The 14,287-nt window shown below is 30.0% G+C and overlaps 1 protein-coding gene across 1 annotated transcript; it reads left to right on the top strand.

The window, feature by feature from the left end:
* Positions 1-1,432: 1,432 nt before the first annotated feature.
* LOC105257944 (endocuticle structural glycoprotein SgAbd-1) lies at positions 1,433-7,882 on the top strand. The gene is made up of 3 exons (XM_011268901.3): positions 1,433-1,630; positions 3,665-3,822; positions 7,163-7,882. Exons 1-3 carry the CDS (start codon positions 1,619-1,621, stop codon positions 7,428-7,430), a joined length of 438 nt encoding a protein of 145 aa, XP_011267203.2. The 5' UTR covers positions 1,433-1,618; the 3' UTR covers positions 7,431-7,882.
* The last annotated feature ends 6,405 nt before the right edge of the window (positions 7,883-14,287 follow it).

Raw genomic sequence — 14,287 nt, 5'->3', positions numbered from 1 at the left:
TTTTAATGTTGCGTGCAATTCATATTTATGTATCTTATTTAGAAAATATATTTATCGCATAATATGGACTTTAATTAATAAATAATATTAAGTTATTGTTAGGATTAAATTATATAATATTAGGATTAGCTTTCGGGTTTTTGAGCCGCACTAATTCTTTATTTGATTTCAATCTTTCGTAAACATTTCGGTTCATGAATAATCAATCTGATATAATATCAGATTAGTCTCAAAATTCGAGACTAGATAAGACTAGATATCTCGTGGAATCCTAATTTAAATCGTATATACGCACTTATACTTTATATGTATCTTTTGCTTTATATGTATCTTTATAATTAGACTATAATCGGAGCATATGTGGAAGATAAAAAATTTCTCATTAGTGTTTATTATGATGTATGTATGTACAAGGAAGTATAATCTCTCAAATGTAAAAATTGTAGAGATTGGCATATGTATTTTTTGCGCGATAATTATTATTGCGCGGTATTAATTTATATTTGCGCGATAATTATATGCACGGTGCGTATGTCATGTGAGAATGGTACAAATAGTTTCTGCGAGAGCAAAAAAAAACGCTAATACGCAAGAACGCTAATTTGCAAATTTAATTCATAACAGAATAGCATGCGTACAAACTGTCGACCTCCAAATGATGCGAACGATATATAAATATATGCGCGAGATGCATAAGAATTGCGCGAGAAAAAACATAAAGATTAAGCGTGAGACATACGTAGCAGTTAACAGGCGACATATTACATATATATACGCGTTACATATATACGTGCTTAATATACATAAGAAGGCTCGTGCCAGGACTGAGTAATATTGCGGACACATTCTATAGTTAACTCTTTATTCTCTATTCTAAATACGACTTATAGAATTATTATTTTGAACTATGTTTAAAAAAAAGAATATTGTCTTTTATATTCAAAAAAATATTTTCGGAGCGCCTTGTGTTATTTTCCATTTCTTTTTTACTTAAATCATGTTTTTCAGAATACTTTGTAATTTTAAATTTTGTATTTCAGGTATACGTTCTTTTATAGTATATATTTTATATCTACTTTGTGATCCATATCTACATTGAAAACGTAATATTGCATTTATATGTAGCTAACGAGTTTGTATGCGTAACATGCCGCTTATGGAAGATCGCGATACGTGGGCACAGAAATGCTCACGCGGATGCACAGGAGACACGTCAAACGCGAGTGTAAGCGAGGGAACCATCGGTTACCACCTACCTATCGTCTAATCGCAGAAAGCCCCGACCACCATCCACCACCCTATGCTTAGTTAGCGGATTACGCTAATAAAGTCCAAGATTTGTTCTCCCCTTCAACCTCCGGAAAACAGCCGATGGCGGGGCAAAAGGGGGCACAACCGGAGCGTCTCGGTGACTATAAAGCCTCTCCGTGATCCACCTAAGCTCGCATCTTTAACTGCAGTTAACACGAGAGTCTTGTACGGGACTTTTCGGTAGATCTTAGTGCACTATTCACACGTATAGTGTGATATTCGCTGGCACTCAAGTGTGCACACTGGTTCGCCGATAACGGATTGAAGAGTCGCCTGGGCTGGCTTCCGGAATAATCCAAAAATCACTATGAAGATCCTCGTGAGTGTAATCTTTCAATTTTTCTTGCGCATTTTATCGGTCCAGAGAAAAATGTTTCGCTGATGTAGAAAGATTTTTAGATAATAAATTTATCGCTTTTTTTTGCATCTTCTAGGACGTTGTTTATAATATGTAGAAGTTATAACAGTAAATTCTAGTAATGGCTAAAATTTAGATTTTATTGTCAAATATTAATCATTGCATTGAATAAATATGAATTTCGACACTGTAGATAGAATAATTCATGTGAGAGATGATTTTTCTAATGTAGCATAGTCAAACTATTTTGACAAGTTCAAACTATGATTAACTTTATATTATTTTGATTAACTTTATATAATTATGATAGATAAGAAAGTCTTCTTCTAAATTTTATTAATTTGTTTATTAAATTTTATTAATAGTTATAAATTCTGTCTCTGTCATTTAGATTGTTTAAATACAAAACATTTGCAATTTCTCAATATTTGTTAATTATTTATCTATCTCAGTTAATTTTTCGTATCTAGAAAATTGTTATTGTAATTGCAAGAATACTTTTTGAACTTACGATTAGTAACTTTAATTGGTCACTACATCCGTAATCACATTATTTTAATTAAATTTAATATTGGCTATTTATAATTAAGATTATAATCATAAATTTAATAAAATTTTAGTATAATCAATATAAAAAGAATTAAAACATTTTATTGTAACAAAATGTCAAATTAGTTAATATTCATCCGGAAAATTCTCTTTCGATTTTATTTTATTTTCTGATATTTTTGTAGAAAAATTTTATTGAGAGAAAGATTTTATCAGCCAATAAAGGAATTACAAAAAAATTGAGATAAGTGTTTTTCTGTACTCGATTGGAAACGTATTAAACATTACAAGAGAATAATAAATGAATAAATTTTACGATACTTTTGCTCAATTTTTGTAACAGAAAGTGTAATCTTGATCTAATCTTTTATGTTTGTGTTATTTAACAGAATGTATAATATATTCAATCGAGATTCTGCGATTGAAATTCTAATCAAACATGATGAAATCGTGGCAATGGAATGTAGAGAAATTTTACGATTGCCCGATTTTTTACGTTGACGACCTGATTACTGAAAGTTTGGTTACGCAATCCTACGTGTGAATTTATTAAAATTCGCAATTTTATTCGTGATGCGGCATCGGAGAAAATATTTTACCGAACATATATTGGTTGGAATGAAGAGAACGATTTTATCGACGTTAATTTCGTCATTTCCGTTCGATGCATACAGATAGTAATTGCAATATTCTTGGAAAAATATAACGATGGTTACAATTACGATGCGAACTCGCATATTCCGTTCCGTATCGCGTAAATATTATCTCTGCTCGATATAATTGCATCTCGTGCGACTGATTTATAATGAAATGCGCCGAGACGATGATATTTTTGCATTGAGGCACCGTTAGATAGATTATTTCTGTGCTCCTCGTGTTTATTATAATCTTTCTTTCTCGTTAGTTCTCGCACGTGAAAAATATTACGCCTTGTGTCGCAAATCACTTAACTCTCCTCAGTTTTCAACATACAATGGAGGAAGCCTCTGACGAGCGTGAGACGAGAATTATGACGCACGGGATACGTATAATTATTCATAATCGGCTTGAATGCAGTGAATCGAAATTCTTCTGCGTTCCAAACTGCCTACCCATTTCATCCTACCCACTTATTTAGTCTCGGCCCTTTTGCATGAGTAATACATAAGATTATATAATATTTCGCGCGATTCATGCTGGATCTGTCAATATCGTCGTGCTAATCTATAATATCAGATAACAGTTTGATATTTTTTTGCAAATAACGCTTGCTTTGCAATTGGAATAATAATATGTAATTTATTCTAAAGCTGCTATATTTATAGAATCTTTCAAATAGAAAAATAGAAGATATTTTATCCTTTTAATAATTTTTATAAATGTTATATCTCTTTCCCTTTCTTTTTTCGTTCTTTAAGAAATTTTGAGCAATATACATCAATTTGCATATTAATAATTATTTTGCAGATATTGCTACTCAGTTTGACGATGATGGCGAGCGCACAATTCAATAGGTTTACGACTCCACAGCCGGCGCAATATAATCCCCAATATTACGGTCGGCCTTACTACGCTATACTGCGACAATCGCAAGACTCATCTCCGGATGGATCATATTCTTACAGGTGAGATCATCCTTCCGTCTTTCATCCCAAAGCATTCGTACATTTCGTCGAGAGAACGATCTCGACACGCTCGAGGAATCTCGGTTGCCCTCGAAGAATACATGAAAAACGCTCGCGCCATTCGATCGATATAATCGCGAAGCTAACACGCTCAGTGTGACTGCCAGTTTTTTTTCATTATCTTTATCGAGCAGTGATTATGTGATTAACAGGCAGGAAGGAAATGCATGCACCGGTAATGTACAAAATGATTACGTGTCTAAACTTTATTTATTGTTTCTTAATATAGATGTATGTAAGCTATTTCAGATTTCTCGTACTTCCTTTCATAAATGATAACTAAAGAAAGGGCATAAAAACAAAAATATATTTTTATTTTCAAAAGAAATTTATATTAGTCAAATTTTTATTTTCTCTTGAAGTGTATATATTAGAAGCATTTAATCCATTAATTATTAATGGAGTTTACAAAAAAATTAATCTCTGTCAAGATGGAATTTTTTCTTGTCTGAATGTTGTTAGGTCAGATATAGCAAGAATTTATAATTATAATTTAAAATTTAGTTTTTTAAAAGAAAATGTTACATTCATGTTACCAGTTCGTGAAATATAATTCCTAAAAATATATATGATTATATTGTGATTATATTTAAACATGTGCAAATATAGAGAATCTCATTTTCAAAAATATATGTTAAATTAGACATTATGTTAATAATTAGACATTGTGTTAATAATTATGTGCAATTGATCGATATAATCAATATTATATGTATATATGATTGTCTGAAAGGAAGTGGGATGTATAAGATTGGTTATCAGGATATGAGTCCATATAAGCATTATTCAGTTGCTATTTCTCGATTCAAAAATGACGCCAACATTTTCTTACCATCCAAAACAGGATATTGAATCATTGCAATTATATTAAATGTTTGTGTAACTTTCGTTAGCCGGACTCGCGATTATTTTTATTATCTACCTACACAAGCAATTTTCGAATCTTTCGATATGTACATGGTGAAGATAGATGCTCAATTAAAGAGAAAAAAAATTTAAATCAACTTGAAGGCTAATAAGTTTTATATGGTTCCGTTTTATATAATCCGAAATGTTAGTCCGAGTACAATAAATTTTATTAGCGTAATTATAAAGTAAAAATCAAGATGGAGTCATATGTCAATTATAATAAACATATGCACTGCGCATTTATGAACATTTCTCGTATAATGTATAATATTGTCATAATCTCATAAAAATATTTTCAGTTCAATTTAATTTGTTATTTAACTTTCTTAAGAATTTAGAAATTATATTATAATTATAATTATATCTCGAATATTTCATCATATTTTATTATCATTAAATAATTAGTTTTTAAAACGTTGATATAAAATCCAAATACATAATGTAATAATATAGAACATAACTGATTTATTAAAACTAATATGTCAAAAATTAGATCACTATAGGGATGTTGAATATTTATATTTTTATTTATTAAAAAGTATAATAAAAGTGAGTTGCGTATAAAACGATTAGTCATCATTTTAATGATGATTGTTACAGACTTACAACAGACAACATATTCAGAGATTCATGATATTCTGCACGAAATGTATATAATAAACACTAATAATTATTACGTTAGTTTTGCGCGACTGCTTTAAATATTATATTCCATTATTAGATAAGTATTGGCATGTGCCATCAATTGGCATTTGGCACCAATTATGCAAAATTATACACGAAAGTCGACCATCGCAAAGAGGCATAAATCGAAATATTTTTATTCTATTCTCACTTTCTAAGATGGATCGCATGATTCGCCATAATTAGTTAATAACACGACAAGATTATAAGTCAGTGATTATCAAATTATCTGCTAGCTGATGCGAGCATCTCAAATCTTCTTACAGCATGATATTTAAATCACGCTAGATCTCTACATGACGAATCTTGCACGCAATTAACGACTGCAACAATCGACTATAGAATTAGAAACCTGCGATTATCGTTACGACACTCATTTTGCATATTATCCTTCCTCGGTGCTCTAATATTTTGTTCAATTTAGCAAGTAGTTTCCCGATGAGCAAATGATGTGCACACTTGATAATAGTTATCTATTGTGTCTTTCTTTTTAACTTCGAAACTCTATGTGATTCTCAAGCATATACATGCAAGATAATCGACATCGTCGTCTGCATTAAGTCACCTGATGTATTCTTCGGATGGTCTTTAAGATTCCAATTACTTTAATAATCGAAATCGCAAAAGAACCATGAACCCTCTTCGCACAGGACGACCGAAGGAAGGATGCATAACTGGCTTTGATGTTAATCGTATACGCGCCACTCGACTGCGCAGCTCGCAATAATGCATTGCGCAATTGAACAATTACAATCGACCTACCTACCTCTGTTGGTCTGTCTGCCTACGCGTTCACCTTCCTTACCCATCCTCAGTGCCCTAGAGTTCGCACCTAACTCGAGCCCCTCCCGTGACACCTGTCTCTCTGGGACAGGTCTTTGAGACTCGGCCAGGCTCCACCTAACACCTCGTGGCGTATAGTACTTTTCTCACTGGCTTTTAGTAGCAACTCAGTGGGAAAAAGCAGATACGAAGGAAATAAATTAAAACGTACGTCAAGGCACTTATCATTCTATAATCTAATGATTAATTTCACTATATTTGCGCAGAGATTCTGCGAAATTACTTCTCAAATTGTATATTTTTATAAATTATGTTGTGTGTATGTGTATTATGTTATTTTTTGTGATCATGTTTTGTGTACAAAATATAAATTTTATATACATATACATATACATATATATATATATATATATATATATATAAATCTATATATTATGTAAAGCTATAAAAATATTTTATACTTATAATTCATATTTTATTTTTTATTTAAATTAAATTAATTAAATTAATTAATTTTTTTATTCGATTAAACTTCTATTCGAGAGAATTTTTTAATTTAATTTATTTATTTTATTTATTTATTTAAATTTATATTGCAATTTATATTAATTTATATTTAATTTATTTATTATTTTATATATAAATATTTTATACTTATAATTCATATTTTATTTTTTATTTAAATTAAATTAATTTATTTTTTTATTCGACTAAACTTCTATTCATCTATTCGAGAGAATTTTTTAATTTAATTAATTAATTTAATTTATTTATTTAAATTTATATTTTAATTTATATTTAATTTATTTATTTCTCCTATTTGATTAAATTTGCATTTTATTTAATCGAATGTGTTCTTTCCCAGTTAAAAAAAAAAATATCTAAATGATGTGCATCGTTGCAGTTACGATACGGAAAACGGAATCTCCGTAGCAGAGACGGGGCAGCCGAAGAATATCGGACCTAATCAGATTGAGGCGGTCAGAGGTCAATACAGTTACACGGCACCGGACGGCACGCCGATTTTGGTCACTTACACGGCTGATGAGAACGGCTTCTTGCCGAGTGGTGCCCATCTGCCAACACCTCCACCGATACCGGTGGCGATACAACGCGCTCTTGCGTATAATGCGGCTCATCCTGAAGAAGAAGAGCCCTACAGAAGATATTAGAGCTCGCTAGGACTGCCCAATTCGCTTCGATATATCAAATACGTGGAACTATAAGTTGCTGTTTTGCGATTTCCGCTTTTCAATGACACATTCCATTGTTTTATCTGTTTTTTGATCAGTTATTAGGTTCTTTCGAAGCAGATGGTTTGACGGGGTATTAATTATAGAAATAACCACCACAGTAAAAAAGCGGCTAAATTTTGTGTTCTCGTACGCCGAAAATATTTCGAAAGATCAAGGATCGCATTCGTCGAATATTGTTCCGCGCGATTGTTGTTCCGTAATTATTATGATGATCAATTTGATTGAGAAGTATTAATGTCAATATTATGCGAGAAAGACAAAGCACAATTAGGCAACATAATGTAAGATCGATGAGTACGAGTGACAAAAGTACAAGAAAATGAAAGATATGAAATATTACTTTTAACTAATAATAATTTAAAAAATGCTAATAAATGTGAGATAAAAATGTTTCATGATTCTAAAATGTTTTATTTTATTAAAGACTTATTCTTCTTTATGTAAAATATATGGATACAACAAATATGCATATATATATATACACATATACGTCTAATTAAAATTTGTTTCTCTAAAATAATATTTCATATATTTACATTTTAAATATAGTCGCGATTAAAATGTAACAAGAAAAATTAGATGAAGATGTTATGTTGAAAATGTTATAATTTTTATGGATACAATTAGTAAGCGATAATTATTATTATTAAAGCCTAAATTAAAGTAAAATTTACGCTGGATAAAATTATCATATATTACATGTGCTATACAGCATCCTTTGTCTAATGAAGTTTAATATTTCATAAAACGAGATATGATAATATTTTAATTAAGAATTATAAAATTGATTTATCTTTATTCAAGAGAAATCAATATTAAAGAGTTTATGTCGAGTGGTGCAATATTTACTAATGAATGATTGAATTGTTTCTGAATTGTGTCTTGAATTATTTCTGTTAAATGATTTTTTTGCTTGAAAAACTGAGTTACAATAAATTCTTAAATATACATATAATTTTATACTCGAATTAAACTATGCATAATTTGGCATACGTAATTAGATAGAAGTAATGTTGCTCGTACTTATCGTTGATTGCTCGTTTAAAATATGCTTTAACTCTAAACAGTATAAATTAAATAATATTCAGCTTTTATATGAAAATATAAATTTGACAGAAAACTTGTATGTTAGGATTATAAATTTCATACTTGTATATTATTAAAGAGAGAGTTAAATATTTTTTTATCAGAAAACTTGTGCAAATTTTTTAAGAAAAGAGACAGACTCAAAAAGATATAGATAATTTTTTATATATAATAAATTTCAAAAAAGAACATCTGTCAGAATTCTATATATTACACTGTTTAAAGTTAGCTAATAAATTAATAATATACCGCGTAATTAATAAATTAATAGTATTTTTTGGAGATTTGCTAAATATGAAGTGTAGTGCTTCGCTTCATTGATTTTAATACGAAAACATTACATTTACTGATGCGATTTACTCCTGCGATCAACGATTCTTTAGCATTTTATTTTTCTATTTTTTCCATTCAGCGAAAAATTATAAAGGCGAGGAAAGGAATAGAAAATTTCGTGATACTGATGTCTAAACGACAACATGTTGCATCACAATTGTACTGTATTGTATCATATGTATGCTATCTTATTAAATCGTTTAATAGCTCATGCGTATCCACGTATTCTGGGTATCATAATCACGTGCCTATTATTATAATGCGTCATCAAGATACATATTAAGGATCTGTTCTCCTTTTGTGCCTTTAATAAGATATTTAACAAACTGAATATGATCATCGTAAATAATAAATTATTTTAATACGCAAAACAGATACGAATCTTCTATTATATATAATATTACATATAAAATTTATACATATAAAATTATATAATAAGAACTAAAATATTTCACACGTCATTCGTTATTCGCGTACAAATATTAAAATACGGATTTTGCGATATTGGGAAAAATTACCAGAACTGCTCGGTGATTTTTCGGGATTATATGAAATTCGCAAAACTTGTCTAGCGGCTTACATTGATTTGTTTACATAAGAATGCTTTACAATCCGGCCGCGTTACATCGTAAATCGATTGCTTAATATGTTACGTCAGAATTTGGAAGATGAAGAGGGAAAAGGATGGTTCTTGTTTTGAATTTAATTTCGACGAGAGCTTGTCTTTCTCAATTCTTTCCTATGTCAGTAAAACAGAAAAATTCTTTTGAAAAATCATGCAACAAATCTACCTTCCCGTCTTGGCGATAATCGTTGGACCGAGTGGTTTTAAGCACGATATTGCCGGTCAATCACACGTGAGAACCTCAACAGCTCATTATAGACCCAGTGTGAAACGTATACGTGAAATTAGTGGCAATTAGATGCATCAATTTGAAATCGCTTTCACGAGAATAATATGTGTTATTATGACATAATCGCATACATCTGCCAAAAATTGATTAAATATATTAAACTTTTTGACTAAAAGTACATATTTCATATTAAAATATCGTGATCTTGCAATTATAAATTATTATAAATTTTATCAATTCAATTTGATTAAATGATTAAAAAATACTTTATTTGTTTATTGTGGTCGAATTATGCGACAATAAACAAAATATCCTAGAAAAAATCTCCAAGAAAATTTATAAGATTCCACTATTCAGAGTATCATATTTTATTGTCAAACATACTGTATTGTATTTATGTGTATTTATTTATTAGCTGAACGAAAATTTAAGCGATCATCGCTAATCATATCTGTCTTCATGATAGAAAACGCTGGCTCTAACAATCCGTTAATTAAAATGGTTTTCCGCCCTGTTCGCGTCAATAAATAGCCGTTTAACACAGTTACATACATACATTACAGCGACAAGATTGTAATCGCGCGAAATTTTAGGAGGACCGACCAGCCATGGAAATGCCATCTGGATTAACGTTAATGGTAATCGTAATATCATGTTAAAGGTGAGTCAGTGAAAGCTAATCATCGGTCTTCTGCCTATTGCATAACGTGCGAACGAGCGAGCGATGGAAATAGCAGAGTATCGAATTTAGTGACTCTACTATGACTTGATAGAGTCTCGAGATACGAGACAGATAGGTCATAAAGTTATGAGATTCAGAAGCGTGGATCCTCTTTAACAGTCTTGAGACGCTCCTTAAATTTTATTTCACACACGGAACGTGCGATAATAGTTGATAATTAGTTTTCGCGATTGCACGACCGGGCATGTCCTATATTTACAATACAAACGACCATCGTGACGTAAATTGCATCTGCAAATCAAACAGAGCAGTTAATCGAAAGGTCAATAGTTCCATTTTCTGATATTAATTGATGCTAATTACGACACCGATCGGAGCCATATTACGGTATTTCTGGCGTTCACTGGATATGAATGAGCTATGAATTTGACAATCCCATTGTGATTTACGAAGCTAATATCGAATTACGTGAAATATCGCGCGTATAAATTTGCGCATCGCGCAAGTGATGCAAACTTAAAGGTCGTTTGAACTATTTAATGTCTGGATTCTTTCGTGCGACGCGAAAGTAAAGTATTGTTGAAAATTATAATCGACAGTTGATAGTCAGTTATTACCAACTGACAGTTATTAATGGCGACAGTTAGTTATCGCGGCTAAATAGTTGGGTTCGCGTTTCGTGCGAATTCACGACTAAAGTGCATCGCTAATACGCGTGAAATTTTGTATCTATCAATTATTTTTCAAATAAAACATAAAATTAAATAATTATTATTACATAATTTTAAAAGTGTTTTTAAATAAAGTGTATTAAATAAAGTGTATTAAATAAGTATTTTTAAAAATAAATATTTTTAAATAATTTATATTAAATAATTTTAAAATATTATTTCTAAAATATATGATCGTTAAATGGAATTCATAATTACAATTATAAATAATGATGATATAACAATTACAAATAACGAATTAAAGGTTACGCACGTGCGTACAAACTATCACACATGCTCCTCTCTAAATATCGAGGTCGAAAGATCGTCGCTTTCCATGTTGCAATTCTTAGACATCCTGCATAAGTTTTAGAACAATATATATATTTAGATACATAGATAAATTTCGATAGCACATGTTATATAATTATAGAGTTACGTTGATATATCATCATGTAACTTGTTGAACATTCCAAGGATAAACGTTGTCATCGATTAATTATGAGAATCCGAAGATGATTCGATTCAATAAAAATCTGTATTTGATAAATATAATATATAAATATCTATATATCAATTAATTGAGAGAGACATAAAAAAATTTCTCACAAAATATATATTTTATATAATTAAGTTAATAATAATAAATATCACTTTTAAAATAAATTTTTATTTTTTTTATAAGTTTTCACTTTTTTAGTACATTTTAAAATTTTGGTATTTGATCACTTTCAAAATTACGAAATACGTGATGTTTCAATAAAGACAATCTTACACAGAAATGTAGAGTAGATAAAAATAACTCCTATAAATTCCTATAAAAATTTTTTCCTATAATAAATTTCTATAATAAATTTCTATAATAAATTTTTTTCTATAATAAATTTTTTTCTATAACGTATTTCTTATCATCATTATTTTATTATCATCATTTACTTTCTATTAATCAAATTGTATCGAAAACAATTAATTTTGATGAAATAAAACAAAAATACTCTTTTTCCAAAGAGAAAAAAATCTAAAAATTAAACATTAAAAGTAAAAGAAATCTATCGGTTTCAAAGTTTTATAAAGTTTAGTAAAGTTTTATAAAGTTTCAGAGTCTGCCTCTGCTCCTCAACGTGATAGTCTCAAAAAATCTATCACGCTATTTTAAAATTAATAAATAAAATAATTAATAAATAAAATAATTATTACAAATTATTAAATTTCTATAATATGATATAAAAGTTGAAAAAAAATGCTTTTCAAATTTTAATTTCAAAGATAAACATTTCAGTAAAATTACATTGTAGAAAAAAAATTATTCCATATATTCATAAAAAAATTGCCCATCTTTATCAAAACACGTTTTATTTTCAATTATACTTATTTATCATTTTACTATAAACAAGCATTCTGCGAAAAATTGCGTGATACGAGTTACTATTGTTGTTGCAAAGGTAAAATCGTGCGCATATGTGTGTGTGTGTGTGTGTGTGTGTGTGTGTGTGTGTGTGTGTGTGTGTGTGTGTGTGTGTGTGTGTGTGTGTGTGTGTGTGTGTGTGTGTGTGTGTCAAATCGCAAGCATAAACCGCTCGCTCGCTAACGAGTAGGGAAGACCAAAAGACCGATCGTAGAAAGAAGTGGATTGGCCCTTCGTAATCAGTAAGATCAGTAAAAAACACGCGATGCACGAAATCGATATTTTGCATACAATCGTGAAGAGTTTCGGCGCGAGTCTCGCATCAGCGATATCGGTCAAGGATCTGAACCGGATGTATCCTGTCACAAAGATCGCGATCACACTACATCGCTTTGTCGCCAATCGTCTCAAGTCATCGCTTTTGCGCAACGAAAACTCGGCAATTGTTCTGACAATAGCATTGCCGTTCTCACTGTTGGAAAAATTGAAAACCTCGCACCGAGATTTCTTATTATCTGCGATATAAATTTAACTTATTGTTAGATTTATTAATAATAAGAATGTTAGATTTATTAATAATAAGAATATTAATGTATAATGAAACTTATTGTTAGATTTATTAATAATAAGAATATTAATAATAAGAATTAATTATATGGTAAAATAGAGTATTCTCTCGCTCTCTCTCGCTCTCTCTTTTAAATCTATCGATTAATGATACATTCGTAAAATTTTTTCTCCGAGTTCTTTTACTCGTTAGCCATGAAAATATTGTGAATATTTTGCAATACTTCTTATGCTTTTATAATTGTTCTTGTACTTCCGTCATAATTAACCGTCAGTAATAGCGTTCTTTTAGGTTTGTTTGATTCCTTCTTCTTCTTCTCAGTGCTATTATTCGATTCCGAACGTGGTGACCTCTCTTTCATATACTTGTATTGCGCACCAGATTATCACATGTATGAACGGCTAGATTAGGAGAGATTTTCATGACAAGATTTCTCGGTGGATTGCCGCTGCCTTCCGAGAGAGGAGCAAGCGTACACAATTTTTTGGTTCTACCGGGAATCGAATCCGGGACTTTTAGCTTTGTAGGCTAGTGCGCTGCCTACTGTGCCACGCTTCGCTCTAATCTTGATATTAACAATTAAAAAATTAAACATAAATGGCTAGACATGTAGACAGAACAATAATATTAAAAGCAGAAATATCTTATTGAATATAATTGAATAAAATAGAAAGTAATTAAAGATATAGAACACAAAAAATTAGATTATAAACACTTATAATTAAAAAATATAATAATATAAAAATATAACAATATAATAATAAAAATATAATAATATAAAATAATAAAAATATAATAATATAAAAATATAAAAATATAAAATATAAGGTAATTAAAGATATAGAACACAAAAAACAAGATTATAAACACTTATAATTATAGAACATTTCAAATGCGACTTGTGCATCGTTAAATCTAAAAATAGATATGCGGAAATGAGAGGTGGAGAATTAATAGTAAATTGTAAGGAAAGATTGAAATGTTCATTTTAGTCGCGACCATGGGATCTTCATGGATAGATCTCGATGATGACAGTTAACATCGAGTCTCTTTGAATTCCTTTCATTACTCGTCATCTATAACGAAAAGAAAGGAGGCGCTTCGAATGCCAGCAATAACAACGCAATTCGTTCGC

This window comes from Camponotus floridanus, unplaced genomic scaffold (assembly GCF_003227725.1).
Source record: "Camponotus floridanus strain SB8 unplaced genomic scaffold, Cflo_v7.5 scaffold134, whole genome shotgun sequence".
In the NCBI taxonomy this organism is placed as follows: Eukaryota; Metazoa; Arthropoda; class Insecta; order Hymenoptera; family Formicidae; genus Camponotus; species Camponotus floridanus.
This window is presented reverse-complemented; position numbering and strand designations above follow the sequence as displayed.

What these genes read in the sequence shown, in the direction of transcription:
- LOC105257944 (XM_011268901.3), top strand. An exon ending in GATGGATCATATTCTTACAG is followed by an intron (nt 3,823 to 7,162) that starts GTGAGATCATCC and finishes GCATCGTTGCAG; the next exon opens with TTACGATACGGAAAACGGAA.